Source organism: Tachyglossus aculeatus, chromosome Y4 (assembly GCF_015852505.1).
Source record: "Tachyglossus aculeatus isolate mTacAcu1 chromosome Y4, mTacAcu1.pri, whole genome shotgun sequence".
Classification (NCBI taxonomy): domain Eukaryota; kingdom Metazoa; phylum Chordata; class Mammalia; order Monotremata; family Tachyglossidae; genus Tachyglossus; species Tachyglossus aculeatus.
This window is the reverse complement of record NC_052096.1, coordinates 8,295,289-8,313,628: the sequence shown is the minus strand read 5'-3', so window position 1 is coordinate 8,313,628 and position 18,340 is coordinate 8,295,289. Positions and strand designations below refer to the sequence as shown.

The following is an 18,340-nucleotide window of genomic DNA, read 5'->3' as shown; positions in this document are numbered from 1 at the left end:
ACTGAGCCATGCTGGATGCAGTCCCTGTCCCATATAGGCTCACTGGCCCCATTTTACAGATGAGGTAAGCGAGGCACAGAAAAGCACGAGAAGCAGCAGCGTGGCTCAGTGGAAAGAGCACAGGCTTTGGAGTCAGAAGTCAGGGGTTCAAATCCCAGCTATGCCAATTGTCAGCTGTGTGACGTTGGGCAAGTCACCGAACTTCTCTGTGCCTCAGTTACCTCGTCTGTAAAATGAGGATTAAGACTGTGAGCCCCCCGTGGGACAACCTGATCACCTTGTAACCTCCCCAGCGCTTAGAACAGTGCTTTGCACATAGTAAGCGCTTTATAAATGTCATTATTATAGAGAAGCAGCGTGGCTCAGTGCAAAGAGCGTGGGCTTGGGAGGCAGAGGTCATGGGTTCAAATCCCACCTCCCCCACATGTCTGCTGTGTGACCTTGGGCAAGTCACTTCACTTCTCTGTGCCTCAGTTCCCTCATCTGTAAAATGGGGATTAAAACTGTGAGCCCCACATGGGACAACCTCATCTCCTTGTGTTCCCCCCAGCGCTTAGAACAGTGCTTTGCACATAGTAAGCGCTTAACAAATACCAAAAAAAAAAAAAGCAAAGTGATTCGTCCAGGGTCCCAAGGCAGACGAGTGGCGGAGCCGGGATTAGAACCCATGACCTTCTGACTCCCGGGTCTGCGCTCTATCCACTAGGCTTCACTTCTTGGGGAGCCCAGAGGGGACGGGGTGACAGTTAATAATCGTGGTACGGGAGATAGACCATTGCAGGGTGGCAGGAGAGAGCCCAGATTCTGCCCCTAACCTGCTCTGTGTCCTTGGGCAAATGGCCTACCCTCTCTGAGCCCTGGTTTCAAATCTGTCAAAAGGGGATCAGACACCCATTTTAGAAGCAGCATGGCCTAATGGAAAGAATAATAATAATAATGATGGCATTTATAAAGCACTTACTATGTGCAAAGCACTGTTCTAAGCGCTGGGGAGGTTACAAGGTGATCAGGTTGTCCCACGGGGGGCTCACAGTCTTAATCCTCATTTTACAGACGAGGTAACTGAGGCACAGAGAAGTTCAGTGACTTGCCCAACGTCACACAGCTGACAATTGGCATAGCTGGGATTTGAACCCCTGACTTCTGACTCCAAAGCCCGTGCTCTTTCCACTGAGCCACGCTGCTTCTCGTGGCTCAGGTTGGGAGTCAGAGCAGGGTTCTAATCCCAGCTCTGCCACTTACTTGCAGTGTGACCTCCGGCGAGTCCCTTAAAATCTCTGGGCCTCGGTTTCCTCATCTGGAAAATGGGGTCCCTCTGACTTTGCCGGTGAGCCCCCTGTGGGATAGGGACTGCATCTGACCTGGCAATCCGGGTATCTACCCCAGCGCTCAGTGCAACGCTCAGCACAGGGAAGCAGCACGGCCTAGTGGAAAGAAACCGGGCCTGAGAGTCAGAAGGATCTGGGTTCTAATCCCACCGCTGCCGCTGGTCTGCTGTGTGACCTTGCGCGAGTCACTTCACTTCTCTGTGCCTCAGTTCCCTTAGCTGTGAAATAGGGATTAAGACAGTGAGCCCCACGTCGGACAGGGACTGTGTCCAATCCACTTAACTTGTATCTACCCCAGCGCTTAGTTCAGTGCCTGGCATTCATTCATTCATTCATTTGATCGTATTTATTGAGCGCTTACTGTGTGCAGAGCACTGTACTAAGCGCTTGGGAAGTACACGTTGGCAACATATAGAGACGGTCCCTACCCAACAGTGGGCTCACAGTCTAGAAGGGGGACACAGGCAACAAAACCAAACATATTAACAAAATAAAATAAATAGAATAAATATGTACAAATAAAATAGAGTAATAAATACGTACAAACATATATACATATATACAGGTGCTGTGGGGAGGGGAAAATATTAGGGGGACCTGACTGATTTATTGACCTGACAGATACTTAAGCTATGCTTTTCTCCTGCCCCAAACTTTTCCCAATCTCTTTCTGTAGTTGACACCACCCTCAGTTTTCTGTTTGTAGATGTCCAAATTCCACTTCTCTATTACCACTTGTAAATTTCTACAAGCCCATAAAACTTTAAGCGATATCTTGGCAAAAGGGAAGGGTAGAGTGCTGAGGATGGGTATTCCCAACAGAAATCTTTCCTGCTCTTTCAACTGGAAGAAAGGGGTTGTTGGATAGTGAAGGGCAAGAGGCTTTATACACGGAACTATGAATTGTGCGGAATAATGGCTACCACGAAGGACTCAGACTGTTGAGCTAGTTTTCTCTTCATCACAGAGCATAGGCTTAGGAACCTTCCATACACTCTGGCATGTAGAAAGCGCTTAACAAACACCACATAATAGGTGTTTAGAGAATCAATCAATCAATCAATCAATCATATTTATTGAGGCTTACTATGGGCAAGAGGCTTTATACACGGAACTATGAATTGTGCGGAATAATGGCTACCACGAAGGACTCAGGCTGTTGAGCTAGTTTTCCCTTCATCACAGAGCATAGGCTTAGGAACCTTCCATACACTCTGGCATGTAGTAAGCGCTTAACAAACACCACATAATAGGTGTTTAGAGAATCAATCAATCAATCATATTTATTGAGCGCTTCCTATGTGCAGAGCACTGTACTAAGCGCTTGGGAAGTACAAATTGGCAACATATAGAGACAGTCCCTACCCAACAGTGGGCTCACAGTCTAAGAGGGGGAGACAGGGAACAAAACCAAACATACTAACAAAATAAAATCAATAGAATAGATAGGTACAAGTAAAATAAATAAATAGGGTAATAAATATGTACAAACATATATACATATATACAGGTGCTGTGGGGAAGGGAAGGAGGTAAGACGGGGGGGATGGAGAGGCGGACGAGGGGGAGAGGAAGGAAGGGGCTCAGTCTGGGAAGGCCTCCTGGAGGAGGGGAAGGAGGGAAGGAGATGGGGAAGGAGATGGGAAAGGAGGAAGGAAGGAGAGAGGGAAGGAGGAGGGAAGGAGATGGGGAAGGAGGAGGGAAGGAGAAGCAGTACGGCCCAGTGGAAAGAGCCCAGGCCTGAGCGTCAGAAGGACCTGTGTTCTCATCCTGCCTCCGCCGCTGACCTGCTGCGTGACTTCGGGCTAGTCACTCCCTTCTCTGGGCCTCAGTTCCCTCATCTGTAAAATGGGGACGAAGACCGTGAGCCCCACGTGGGACATAGACTGTGTCCAACCTGATTAGAGCCCAGACCTGGACGTCGGAAGGTCCTGGGTTCTAATCCCACCTCGGCTACTTTTCTGCTGGGTGACCTTGGGCAAGTCACTTTACTTCTCCGTACCTCAGTTCCCTCATCTGGAAAATGGGGATTGAGACTGTGAGCCCCACATGGGACAGGGACTGAGTCCTACCCAATTTGCTTTTATCCACCCCAGTGCTTAGTACAGTGCCTGGCACATAGTAAACACTTAACAAATGCCACAATTATTATTATTATTACTACCCTAGCGCTTAGTACAGTGCCTGGCACATAGTAAATGCTTAACAAATGCCACAATTACTATCATTATTATTACCCCGGCACTTAGTAGAGTGCCTGGCACATAGTAAATGCCTAACAAATGCCACAATTATTATTATTATTACTACCCTAGCGCTTAGTACAGTGCCTGGCACATAGTAAATGCTTAACAAATGCCACAATTACTATCATTATTATTACCCCGGCACTTAGTAGAGTGCCTGGCACATAGTAAATGCCTAACAAATGCCACAATTATTATTATTATTACTACCCTAGCGCTTAGTACAGTGCCTGGCACATAGTAAATGCTTAACAAATGCCACAATTACTATCATTATTATTACCCCAGCACTTAGTAGAGTGTCTGGCACATAGTAAATGCCTAACAAATGCCACAGTTATTATTATTATTACTACCCTAGATATTAGTACAGTGCCTGGCACATGGTAAATGCTTAACAAATGCCACAATTACTATCATTATTATTACCCCAGCACTTAGTAGAGTGTCTGGCACATAGTAAATGCCTAACAAATGCCACAGTTATTATTATTATTACTACCCTAGCGCTTAGTACAGTGCCTGGCACATGGTAAATGCTTAACAAATGCCACAATTACTATCATTATTATTACCCCAGCACTTAGTAGAGTGCCTGGCACATAGTAAATGCCTAACAAATGCCACAATTATTATTATTATTACTACCCTAGCGCTTAGTACAGTGCCTGGCACATAGTAAATGCTTAACAAATGCCACAATTACTATCATTATTATTACCCCAGCACTTAGTAGAGTGTCTGGCACATAGTAAATGCCTAACAAATGCCACAGTTATTATTATTATTACTACCCTAGATATTAGTACAGTGCCTGGCACATGGTAAATGCTTAACAAATGCCACAATTACTATCATTATTATTACCCCAGCACTTAGTAGAGTGTCTGGCACATAGTAAATGCCTAACAAATGCCACAGTTATTATTATTATTACTACCCTAGCGCTTAGTACAGTGCCTGGCACATGGTAAATGCTTAACAAATGCCACAATTACTATCATTATTATTACCCCAGCACTTAGTAGAGTGCCTGGCACATAGTAAATGCCTAACAAATGCCACAATTATTATTATTATTACTACCCTAGCGCTTAGTACAGTGCCTGGCACATAGTAAATGCTTAACAAATGCCACAATTACTATCATTATTATTACCCCGGCACTTAGTAGAGTGCCTGGCACATAGTAAATGCCTAACAAATGCCACAATTTTTATTATTATTACTACCCTAGCGCTTAGTACAGTGCCTGGCACATAGTAAATGCTTAACAAATGCCACAATTACTATCATTATTATTACCCCGGCACTTAGTAGAGTGCCTGGCACATAGTAAATGCCTAACAAATGCCACAATTATTATTATTATTACTACCCTAGTGCTTAGTACGGTGCCTGGCACATAGTAAATGCTTAGCAAATGCCACAATTACTATCATTATTATTACCCCGGCACTTAGTAGAGTGCCTGGCACATAGTAAATGCCTAACAAATGCCACAATTATTATTATTATTACTACCCTAGCGCTTAGTACAGTGCCTGGCACATAGTAAATGCTTAACAAATGCCACAATTACTATCATTACTATTACCCCAGCACTTAGTAGAGTGCCTGGCACATAGTAAATGCCTAACAAATGCCATAGTTACTAGTATTATTACTACCCCAGCACTGAGCACAGTGACTGGCACATAGTAAATGCTTAACAAATTCCACAATTATTATTAATATTATCCCAGCGCTTAGTACAGTGTCTGGCGATCAGTAGAGAAGCAGCGTGGCTCAGTGGAAAGAGCCTGGGCTTGGGAGTCAGAGGTCATGGGTTCTAATCCCAGCTCCACCACATGTCTGCTGTGTGACCTTGGGCAAGTCACTTAACTTCTCCGAGCCTCAGTTCCCTCATCTGTAAAATGGGGATTAAGACTGTGAGCCCCATGTGGGACAACCTGATCACCTTGTATCCCTCCAGTGCTTAGAACAGTGCTTCGCACATAGTAAGCGCTTAACAAATGCCATTATTATTATTATTATTATTACACCAGTGCTTAGTACAGTGCCTGGCACATAGTAAACACTTAACAAATGCCACAATTATTATTATTATTATTACCCCAGCGCTTAGTACAGAGCCCGGCATATAGTAGATGCTTAAAAAGTAACTTTGGAACAAAAAAATCCGGCAATCATTACAATTGTCATTTGCGTAGATGCCTCCAGAGAGGTCATGGATCTGATCAGGACCGTGGGAGGTTCGGTCATCTTCCCCCTGCCCATCCCGGCCGGACTCAAGGTGAAGAGCATCGTCTGGGCGTCTCACACGACATTGGCAGTGGTGAATCGGGGAGCACCGGGACATCCAGATGCCCTTCAGGTGGTGAATTTCCAGTTTTCCGGGCGGACAGACCTCCCGGACGGGAACCTGTCCCTGCGGATTGGCGCCCTGACCCCCAAGGACACCGGGGCCTACCGGGCCGAGGTCCACACGGCCGACGCTTACGACACCTTCCGCTACACCCTGAGCGTCTTCGGTCAGTTCATTCATTCACGCGATCGCATTTTTGGAGTGCTCACCGGGTGCAGAGCGCTGTACTGAGCGCTTGGGAGAGTCCAATTCAGCAATAAATCATCGTCATCATCATCAATCGTATTTATTGAGCGCTTACTATGTGCAGAGCACCGTACTGAGCGCTTGGGAAGTACAAATTGGCAACATATAGAGACAGTCCCTACCCAACAGTGGGCTCACAGTCTAAAAGGGGGAGACGGAGAACAAAACCAAACATACTAACAAAATAAAATAAATAGAATAGATATGTACAAGTAAAATAGAGTAATAAATATGTACAAACATATATACATATAAATGGACATGTTCCCTGCCCACAATGAGCTTACAGTCTAGAGGGGAGGAAGGAGATATCTATCCAAATCTATCCAAATGGATAGTTGACAGTTATGGACCAGGGGAGAATGAAGGAGTAATAAAGCGCAAAAGTGAGTGGGAGATGAGGAAAGGGGCGCTTAGTGTCAGGAGCTGAGCGGTGAGAGAGGCAGGGGGCTAAGCACTTAGGAGAGGAAAAGGATGCAGAAGCAGTGAGGCCTAATTGAGACAGACGGGCCTGGGAATCAGAAGGACCTGGGTTCTAATCCCGCCTCCCCCAACTGTCTGCTTGGGCCAGTCACTTCACTTCTCAAGGCAGAAGCAGCACTTCTCAGAGAAGCAGCGTGGCTCAGGGGAAAGAGCACCGGCTTTGGGGTCAGAGGTCACGGGTTCGAATATCTGGCTCCGCCAACTGTCAGCTGTGTGACTTTGGGCCAGTCACTTCATTTCTCTGTGCCTCGGTTACCTCATCTGTAAAATGGGGATTAAGCCTGTGAGCCCCCTGTGGGACAACCTGATCACCTGGTAACCTCCCCAGCGCTTAGAACAGTGTTTTGCATGTAGGAAGTACTTAGTAAATGTCATTATTATTATTGTAAGGCCTCAATTCCCTCATCTGGAAAATGGGGGTGAAGCCTGGGAGCCCCATGGAGGACAGAGACCATGTCCAACCTGATGAAAGCTCTGGACGTTTTAAAGAATTGACTGACAATGTACTGTGCTTGCTTCACCTGTATATATGTATATATGTTTGTACATATTTATTACTCTATTTATTTATCTCGCTTGTACATGTCTATTCTCTTTATTTTATTTTGTTAATATGTTTGGTTTTGTTCTCTGTCTCCCCCGTCTAGACTGTGAGCCCACTGTTGGGTAGGGACCGTCTCTCTATGTTGCCAACTTGTACTTCCCAAGCGCTTAGTACAGTGCTCTGCACACAGTAAGCACTCAATAAATACGATTGAATGAATGAATTTGCTTGTATCCACCCCAGTACTTAGTAAAGTGCCTGGCACGCAGTAAGTGCTTAACAAATACTACAATTATTATTATTTTTACTATTATGAAGCAGCAGCAGCGTGGTCCTAGTAGAAGGAGCACCGGCCTAGGAGTCAAGAGACCTGGGTTCTAATCCCGGCTCCACCACCTGCCTGCTGTATGACCTTGTGCAAGTCACTTCTCTGTGCCTCAGCTCCCTCATCTGGAAAATGGGGCTGAAGACTGTGAGCCCCAAGTGGGACAACCTGATGGCCTTGTATCTCCCCCAGCGCTTACAGCAGCGCTTGGCACATAGTAAGTGCTTATCAAATGCCATCATCGTTATCATTATTGTCATCGTTATGATGATTCCGTCTCGCATCTCCCCCGGAACCCAGAGGAACTGAAGGAGCCTCGAGTGTCCGTGAACTGTTCGACGGCGGAGGAGCAAGTGACCCTGACCTGCTCCGTGGCCGGGAGAGGGGACAACGTGACGTTCAGCTGGTTGTCTTCGGGGACTGGGGGGTCCCCCGACGGCCCCGTCCTCAACGTCTCCCTGGGCCCCGGGGACCCTCCCCTGGATTACACCTGCACGGCCACCAACCCCGTCAGCAGCAGGTCCCTCACCGTCCCTGCCGACCAGATCCTCTGTCCAGGTACCGGACCCCCGTCTATCGGTCCTACTTACTGAGCGCTTACTAGGTGCCGAGCACTGTACTGAGAGCTTGGGAGAGGACAGGGTTGGTAGAAACACTCCCTGCCCTCGAGGAGCTTAGTCTAGAGGAAGTTAATAATAATAATAATAATAATAATAATAATGGTACTCGTTAAGCGCATCTTATGTGCCAAGCACTGTTCTAAGCCCTGGGGGAGATACAAGGAAATTAGGTTGCCCCACGTGGGGCTCACAGTCTTCATCCCCATTGTACAGATGAGGTCACTGAGGCACCGAGAAGTTAACTGACTTGTCCAAAGTCACACCCAACAATAATAATAATGGCATTTGTTAAGTGCTTACTATGTGCAAAGCACTGTTCTAAGCGCTGGGGAGGTAACAAGGTGATCAGGTTGACCCACGTGGGGCTCACGGTCTTCATCCCCATTTTACAGATGAGGTAACTGAGGCCCAGAGAAGTGACTTGCCCAAAGTCACACAGCTGACAATTGGCTGAACCGGGATTTGAACCCATGACCTCTAACTCCAAAGCCCGGGCTCTTTCCACTGAGCCACGCTGCTTCTGCCAACAAGTGGCGGAGCCGGGATTAGAACCCACGACCTTTTGACTCCCAAGCCCGGGCTCTTTCCACTGAGCCACGCTGCTTTATCAAGCGCTTACTGTGCACAGAGCACTGTGCTAAGTGCTTGGGAGAGTACGATAATAATAATGATGGTATTTGGTAAGCGCTTACTGTGTGCCAAGCGCTGTTCTAAGCCCCGGGAGAGACACAGGGTGATCAGGCTGTCCTGCGTGGGGCTCACAGTCTTAATCCCCACTTTCCGGATGGAGTAACTGAGGCACAGAGAAGTTAAGTGGCTTGCCAAGGTCGCACAGCTATACAATAGGGCTCTACCACAGGTGCAGTGGATATGTTCTCTGCCAATAGAGGACTTACACTCTAGAGGACTGTAATTATTGTCAGAGGACTTATTATTATTATTGATATTAATATCAACAATGATCATTATTATAGGCTGACATTATCATTACTAATAATCACTATTATGATCATTAGAAGCCATTAGAAGCCATCTGAGGTCACGGGGATTTAAGCCAAGTTTATCATTGAAGCCCAAACTAAAATCCATTCTCTCCCTCTCCCGGCTCCCCCTCTCATGTGCGGTGTGACCTTGGGCAAGTCACTTTGCCTCTCTGGGCCTCAGTTACCTCACCTGTGAAATGAGGACTGAGACCGTGAGCCCCACGTGGGACAGGAACCGCGTCCCACCCGATTTGCTTGTATCCACACCCGTGCTTAGTACAGTGCCTGGCACATAGTAAAAATAATAATAACGATAACAATAATAATGACGAGCACTTGTTAATAATAATAATAATGGTATTTGTTAAGCGCTTACTACGTGCTAAGCACTTACTATGTGCAAAGCACCGTTCTAAGCGCTGGGGTGGATCAGGTTGCCCCACGTGTGGCTCACAGTCTTAATCCCCATTTTACAGATGCTGTAAATGTACATGTACATCATCATCATCAATCGTATTCATTGAGCACTTACTATGTGCAGAGCACTGTGCTAAGCGCTTGGGAAGTACAAATTGGCAACATATAGAGACAGTCCCTACCCAACAGTGGGCTCACAGTCTAAAAGGGGGAGACAGAGAACAAAACCAAACATACCAACAAAATAAAATAGAATAGATATGTACAAATAAAATAAATAAATAAATAGAGTACAGATGCATGTTACAGATGCCCCATTTTACTGAGGCTCCCCGTTTTACAGATGAGGTAACTGCTAGACTGTGAGCCCGTTGTTGGGTAGGGGCTTTCTCTACATGTTGCTGACTTGTACGTCCCAAGCGCTTAGTCCAGTGCTCTGCACACAGTAAGCGCTCGATAAATACGACTGAATGAAGGAATGAATGAAGCACAGAGAAGTTAAGTGACTTGCCAAAAGTCACACAGCTGCAAGCGGTGGAGCTGGGATTAGAACCCATGACCTTTGACTCCCAAGCCCGTGTTTTTTCCACTGAGCCATGCTGCTTCTCTTATTATTATTATTATTATTATTATTAGCTGAGAGAGTCCCTGCCTGAGTGCTCCCGCTGTCCCCAGGGTCCTGCCCCACCCCCTCCAACCCCTCTCCCTGGGACTTCTGTCTCCAGGGTTTTCGTCCATCATTCAGAAGGCTCCGGGGCACCTCCTGGCCCTCCTGATCCTGGCATTCCTGCTGCTCCTGCTGGTCCCCGGCGGGAGCCTGCTGTTCCTCCGGATCCGCCGGAAACGAAAGGCCAAAGGTAGGGGGACGGTGGGAAGCAGGGCAGGCCGGGGGGAGACTGAGGCGAGGTGGCCGCATCTCCCTGGCATCAAACAGAAACTCCTCACTACCGGCCTTAAAGTCGTCCATCATCATCATCATCAATCGTATTTATTGAGCGCCTACTATGTGCAGAGCACTGTACTAAGCGCTTGGGAAGTACAAGTTGGCAACATATAGAGACAGTCCCTACCCAACGGTGGGCTCACAGTCTAAAAGGGGGAGGCAGAGAACAGAACCAAACATACTAACAAAATAAAATAAATAGAATAGATATGCACAAGTAAAATAAATAGAGTAATAAATATGAACAAACATATATACATATATACAGGTGCTGTGGGGAAGGGAAGGAGGTAAGATGGGGGGGTGGGGGGGGGGAGAGGAAGGAAGGGGCTCAGTGTGGGAAGGCCTCCTGGAGGAGGTGAGCTCTCAGCAGGGCCTTGAAGGGAGGAAGAGAGCGAGCTTGGCGGATGGGCAGAGGGGGGAGGGAATTCCAGGCCCGGGAGGGCATTCCAGACCCGGGAATGTCCATCGCCTCGCCCCCGGCTCTCCTACGCCAACCCAGCCCGCACACTCTGCTCCACTAACGCCAACCTACAGGCCGGACCTCCATCTCCTCTATCTCTCCCCCAGCCCGCGTCCCGCCTCTGGCCCGGGACGCCCTCCCTCCTCAAACCCCACAGACGGTCACTCTCCCCGCCTTCAAAGCCTTATCCAAGGCCCGTCTCCTCCAAGAGGACTTCCCTGATTGAGCCCTCTTCCCCCACTCCCTTCTGCGTCCACCCTTGTCCTTGGATTTGCCCCCTTTATTCACCCCTCCCTCAGCCTCACAGCACTTAGTGGAGAAGCAGCGTGGCTCACTGGAAAGAGCCCGGGCTTTGGAGTCAGAGTTCATGGGTTCAAATCTCGGCTCTGCCAATTGTCAGCTGTGTGACTTTGGGCAAGTCACTTTACTTCTCTGGGTCTCAGTTCCCTCATCTGGAAAATGGGGATTAAGACTGTGAGCCCCCCATGGGCCAACCTGATTATCTTGTAAACTCCCCAGCGCTTAGAACAGTGCTTTGCACATAGTAAGCGCTTAATAAATGCCATTATTATTATTATTATGCACATATCCGTCATTTACTCATTTATATACTAATAGTGGCATTTGAAGGCACTTATTATGCGCCAGGTACTCTACTAAGCGCTGGGGTAGATTCAAGCTAATCAGGTTGGACACGGTCCCTGGCCCACACGGGGCTCACAGTCTCAATCCCCATTTTCCAGATGAGGGAACTGAGGCCCAGAGAAGCGAAGTGACTTACCCAAGGTCACACAGCAGACAAGCGGCAGAGCCACGGTGCGAATCCAGATTCTTCTGACCCCCAGGCCGGTGCTCTATCCATTAGGTCGCACTCCTTCTCTAATGACCCCCTCTAGACTGCTGGTCGACGGGGACCATGTCTACCAACTCTTTTCTACTGTCCTCTCCCAAGCACTTAGCACAGCGCCCTGCACATAGTAAGTGCTTGAGAAGCAGCTTGGCTTAGTGGATAGAGCATGAACCTGGGGGACAGAATCAATCAATCAATCAATCAATCGTATTTATTGAGCGCTTACTGTGTGCAGAGCACTGTACTAAGCACTTGGGAAGTCCAAGTTGGCAACATATCGAGACAGTCCCTACCCAACAGTGGGCTCACAGTCTAAAACGGGGAGACAGAGAACAAAACCAAACATACTAATAAAATAAAATAAATAGAATAGCTATGTACAAGTAAAATAAATAGAGTAATAAATATGTACAAACATATATATAAACAGTCAGAAGAACTGGGTTCTCATCTCGGCCCCACCACGTGTCTCCTGTGTGACCTTGGGCATGTTACTTGACTTCTCCAGGCCTCAGTTCCCTCCTGGGAAAAGGGGGATTAAGAGTGTGAGCCCGGTGTGGGACAGGGATTAGCTTGGATCTACCCCAGCGCTTAGAACAGCGCTTGACACATAGTAAGCGCTTAACTAATACCATCATCACCGATAAAATAGGATCGATCGACGGAATGGTTGCGGAGACGGCGGAGGCGGTGTCCGTCCAGTGTGAGTCGGTCCCCCGGGGGGACCCCACGAGAGATCCCGAGGCTGGGAAAAGCACCCCGGATACCCACCCACCGACCAAGGTAACTCCACGCCCTCCCCGTCCCCCACCTGTGGGCCTTGGGCAGACACAGAGCCTGGAATCCATCCCAGGAAAGAGGCGGGGAGGAGCTGTGTGACCCTGGAGGGGGACAACTTCTTGGGGAAGCAGCTTGACGTACTGGAAAGCGCCTGGTCATGGGTTATAATCCCAGCTCCACCACTAGTCCGCTGTGTGACCTTGGACGAGTCACCTCACTTCTCTTAAATCATCAATCAATCGTATTTATTGAGCGCTTACTGTGTGCACAGCACTGGACTAAGCGCTTGGGAAGTACAAGTTGGCAACAAATAGAGACAGTCCCTATCCAACAGTGGGCTCACAGTCTAGAAGGGGGAGGCAGAGAACAAAACTCCCCTCCCCACACCACCTGTATATCTGTTTGTACGTATTTATTACTCTATTTATTGATTGCTTTTATTTGTACATATTTATTCTATTTATTTTACTTTGTTAATATGTTTTGTCTTCTTGTCTGTCTCTCCCCTCTAGACTGTGAGCCCACTGTTGGGTAGGGACTGTCTCTATATGGTGCCAACTTGTACTTCCCAGGTGCTTAGTACAGTGCTCTGCACACAGTAAGCGCTCAATAAATACGATTGAATGAATGAATGAAAACAAAACACATTAACCAAATAAAATAAATAGAATAGATATGTACAAGTAAAATAAATAGAGTAATAAATACATATATACATATATACAGGTGCTGTGGGGAAGGGAAGGAGGTAAGGCAGGGGGATAGAGAGGGGGAGGAGGGGGAGAGGAAGGGGGGACTCAGTCTAGGAAGGCCTCCTGGAGGAGGTGAGCTCTCAGTACACATAAGTGCTGTGAGCACATAGTAAGTGCTTAATAAATATATATATATATATACATATATGCATATATATATATGTTTGTACATATTTATTACTCTATTTATTTATTTATTTTACCTGTACATATCTATTCTATTTATTTTATTTTGTTAGTATGTTTTGTTTTGTTCTCTGTCTCCCCCTTTTAGACTGTGAGCCCACTGTTGGGTAGGGACTGTCTCCATATGTTGCCAACTTGTACTTCCCAAGTGCTTAGTACAGTGCTCTGCACACAGTAAGCGCTCAATAAATACGATTGATTGATTGATTAATAAATGCCATCATTATCATTATCACTATCATTTTCCAGGCCTCAGTTCCCTCATCTGTAAAATGGGAATTAAGGCTGTGAGCCCCAGGCGGTACAGGGACTGTGCCCAACCCGATTTGCTTGTATCCACCCCAGCGCTTAGTATAGTAGCAGCATGGCTTAGTGGAAAGAGCACTTTCTAAGCACCAGAGTAGATACAAGGTGATCAGGTTGTCCCATGTGGGGCTCACAGTCTTAATCCCCATTTTCCGGATGAGGGAACTGAGGCACAGAGAAGTGAAGTGACTTGTCCAAGTTCACACAGCAGACAAGTGGTGGAGCTGGGATTAGGACCCATGTCTTCTGACTCCCAAGCCTGTGCTCCTTCCACTGAGCCACGCTGCTTCTCTCATAATAATAATTGTGGTATTTAGTAATAATAATAATGATGGCATTTATTAAGTGCTTACTATGTGCAAAGCACTATTCCAAGCGCTGGGGAGTTTACAAGGTGATCAGGTTGTCCCACAGGGGACTCACAGTCTTAATCTGCGACTTTGTATTTGTTCCGTGCTTACTATGTGCCAGGCACTGTTCTAAGCGCTGAGGTGGATACATGCAAATCGGGGCAGACACAGTTCCTGGCTCACAGTCTCAATCCCCATTTTACAGATGGGGTAACTGAGGCCCAGGGAAGTGAAGTGACTTGCCCAAGGTCACACAGCAGACAAGTGGCAGAGCCGGGAATAGAACCCACGACCTTCTGACTCCCAAGCTCGTCCTCAATCCACGACTCCATGCTGCTTCTCAATAATAATTCACTCAGTCCATCATACTCACTGTGCACTTTCTGTGTGCAGAGCACTGTACTAAGCGCTTGGGAAGGTACAATACAGCAACAAAGAGTGACAATCCCTGCTGGCAATGAGCTCACAGCCAACTGCCCACCCTTATCAGCTCAGGTATTTGTTAAGCGCTTACTATGTACCAGGCACTGTACTAGCAAACCCTCCCGGGCGCTTAGTACAGTGCTCTGCACGCTGTAAGCACCTAATATAGGATTGACTGACTGTTTACTATCGCTCCTACTTTCCAAAAGAATCCAGAGGAGGTGGAGAACTCCGTCTACGCTGTCGTGCAGAGCATGAGAGTGGTGAGTCCCCCCCGTCGCCCCAGGCCCCCCGGACTCTGATGATGATGATAATAATAATAATCAATCAATCGTATTTATTGAGCGCATACTATGTGCAGAGCACTGTACTAAGCGCTTGGGAAGTACAAACTGGCAACACATAGAGACAGTCCCTACACAACAGTGGGCTCACAGTCTAAAAGGGGGAGACAGAGAACAGAACCAAACATACCAACAAAATAAAATAAATAGGATAGAAATGTACAAGTAAAATAAATAAATAAATAAATAGATAATAATAATAAATAAAGATAAAATAAATAAATAAATAATAATAATAATAATGGTGTTTATTAATTGCTTACTCTGTGCAAAGCACTGTTCGAAGCTGGGGAGGTTACAAGGTGATCAGGTTGTCCCACAGGGAGCTCACAATCTTAATCTCCATTTTACAGATGGGGTAACTGAGGCACAGAGAAGTTAAGTGACTGCTCTGTGACACCCCTCACTGCCCTGCCTCCGGAGGGGCGCGGGGAGCGGGTTTGAGCCTGGGTTGCATGGAAATGTGGAGGATTACAGGATGGAAAACGAAATCCTCTGGGAAGCAGGGAGGTTTAACTTCTGGAATAACAATCATAATGATGGTATTTGTTAAGCGCTTAGCTATGCGCCAGGCACTGTACTAAGCGCTGGGGTGGATACAATCAGATGGGGTTGGACACAGACCCGGTCCCACGTGGGGCTCGCCGTCTCAATCCCCATTTTCTGGATGAGGTAGCTGAGGCCTAGAAAAGTGAAGTGACTTGCCCAAGGTCCCGCAGCAGACAAGCGGGGTTAGAACCCACGTCTTCTGAGTCCCAAGCCCGGGCTCTTGCCACTAAGCCACGCTGCTTCACTGTGGGCAAGGACTGTGTCTGTTATAGTGTAATAGTGTCCTCTCCCAGGCGCTTAGTACAGTGCCCGGCACACTGTTAGCGCTAAATATGACCAATGGATCAATCAATCGTATTTATTGAGTGCTTACTATGTGCAGAGCACTGTACTAAGCGCTTGGGAAGTACAAATTGGCAACACATAGAGACAGTCCCTACCCAACAGTGGGCTCACAGTCTAAGAGGGGGAGACAGAGAACAGAACCAAACATACCAGCAAAATAAAATAAATAGGATAGAAATGTACAAGTAAAATAAATAAATAGAGTAATAAATATGTACAACCATATATACATATATACAGGTGTGGGAGTGGGAGGCTCTTCGCCGGAGTGGTGGGCGACGTTTCCGAGCAGTGCCGACAATTCTCTTTTCTCCTGCTTCTTTTTCCCAGAAGAGTCAGCGACCAAGTGTCCCCCCGAAACCGGCCTCCGCCAGACCTTACCCCTCCAACAACCTCACCTGAGCCGAGGATTGCCCACCCCAAGAAAGAGAAGGAAGGGTCCTCCCAGCCTTCCACCTGGACAACACTACTGGCTACGTGTGGAGATCCCGGCCTGCGAAACGGAGGGTGGTGGGCCGGGGCAGCCAGCCACTGATCCATCGTCCGACGGGGCGGGTGGGAGGGAGGCGAGCCCACCCCTTGGCTCCCCCCTCGCAGGGAAGGTGAAAGAGATGAAGTGGGTGGAGGCCGGCTTTGCATTATCCGTGGATTTCGGTTAACCGCGCTCTCCCTTGGACCGCCTCCTTGGCTGTGGATAATAGGGATCCAGCTTTGGTTCAACTCCTGGAATCCAGCACCTTCGGGACGTCTCTGGGCATAACTGCACTTTACCGGCATCTCCGGCGGGCACGTCTATCTCGTGTGCCTTTACCCTCCGTCAATCAATCAATGGTATTTATTGAGCGCTTACTGTATGCAAAGCACTGTATTAAGTGCTTTTTTTTGTTTGCATGGTATTTGTCAAGCGCTTACTATGTGCCATGCACTGTACTAAGCACTGGGGTAGATACAAGATAATCCCTGTCCCACATGGGGCTCACAGTCTTCATCCCCATTTTTCAGATGAGGTCACTGAGGCACAGAGAAGTGAAGCGACTTGCCCAGGGTCACACAGCAGAGAAGCAACGTGGTTTAGCGGAAAACGCACGAGCTTGGGAGTCAGAGGACATGGGTTCTAATCCCGGCTCTGCCACTTGTCTGCTGTGTGACCTTGGGCAAATCACTTCACTTCTCTGGGCCTCAGTTCCCTAATCTGTAAAATGGGAATTAAGACTGTACGTCCTATGCGAGACATTATTATTATTATGGTACTTGCTAAGCACTTACTTAACGAGTACCATAATGCTCGAGAAGCAGCGTGGCTCAGTGGAAAGAGCACGGGCTTTGGAGTCAGAGGTCATGGGTTCGAATCCTGGCTCCGCCACATGTCTGCTGTGTGACCTTGGGCAAGTCACTTAACCTCTCTGAGCCTCAGTTACCTCATCTCTAAAATGGGGATTAAGACTGTGAGCCCCACGTGGGACAACCTGATCACTTTGTATCCCCCCAAGTGCTTAGAACAGTGCTTTGCACATAGTAAGTGCTTAACAAATGCCCACATTATTATTACTTACTATGTGCCAAGCACTGTTCTAAGCACTAGGGTGGGACAGGTTAATCAGGTTGGACACAGGCCCTGTCCCATATGGGGTTCAGACTCTTAATCCCCATTTTTTCCAGATGAGGGAAGTGAGGCACAGAGAAGTGAAGTGACTTGCCTAAGGCCACACAGCAGACATGTAGCAGAGATGGTCATAGAACCCATAAGGTTATCACTCCCAGACCCGTGTACTAACTACCTCAGTGTTTAGTACAGTGCCTGGCATATAGTAAGCGTTTAATAAACACACTTTTTAAAAAAGTAAAATAAAAAAGGCCCCATGTCCTGCTGGCCGACTTCAGTATTCCGAACGTAACGACTGTCCGGCGGCGTCTGACGTCAGCGCGTAAGAGCCCGAGGGCTCCTTTTAGCCCTGCCCATTTCTCGGCCAATGGGGACCAAGGATTTCCAGACGGACACCTCTATAGCCAATGGGAGCGGAGAGGGCGGGCTCGAGGACGACTCTCAGGTCTGCCCATTTATTAGCCAATGGAAACAAAGGATTCCCCGACTGACACCTCAGCAGCCAATAGAAGTGGAGGAGGCGGGCCCGAGGGCGCCTCTGAGCCCTGCCTATTTTTCGACCAATGGGAACAAAGGACTTCCAGACGGACACCTCAGCAGCCAATGGTAGAGGAGGAGGCGGGCTCGAGGACTTCTCTGAGGTCTGCCCATTTATGAGCCAATGGAAACAAAGGATTCCCCGACTGACACCTCAGCAGCCAATAGAAATGGAGGAGGCGGGCCCTAGGGCGCCTCTGAGCCCTGCCTATTTTTCGACCAATGGGAACAAAGGATTTTCAGACGGACACCTCAGCAGCCAATGGGAGCGGAGGAGGCGGGCCCGTGGACGCCTCTTGTCCCTGTCTGTTTCTCCCCCCCCGCAGGGGACCCCGTGACCTCCCTTTAT

At 47.8% G+C, this 18,340-nt stretch overlaps 1 protein-coding gene across 1 annotated transcript in view; it reads left to right on the top strand.

The window, feature by feature from the left end:
* Nucleotides 1–16,343, top strand: part of LOC119946962 (SLAM family member 5-like) — a 40,553-nt gene extending 24,210 nt beyond the window's left edge. The window contains exons 7-12 of the mRNA XM_038768442.1: nucleotides 5,788–6,108; nucleotides 7,841–8,098; nucleotides 10,286–10,417; nucleotides 12,469–12,599; nucleotides 14,823–14,876; nucleotides 16,182–16,343. Coding sequence (XP_038624370.1) covers nucleotides 5,788–6,108; nucleotides 7,841–8,098; nucleotides 10,286–10,417; nucleotides 12,469–12,599; nucleotides 14,823–14,876; nucleotides 16,182–16,253 — 968 coding nt within the window. The 3' untranslated portion in view covers nucleotides 16,254–16,343. The remainder of the gene's footprint in view (nucleotides 1–5,787; nucleotides 6,109–7,840; nucleotides 8,099–10,285; nucleotides 10,418–12,468; nucleotides 12,600–14,822; nucleotides 14,877–16,181) is intronic.
* Nucleotides 16,344–18,340: the final 1,997 nt, after the last annotated feature.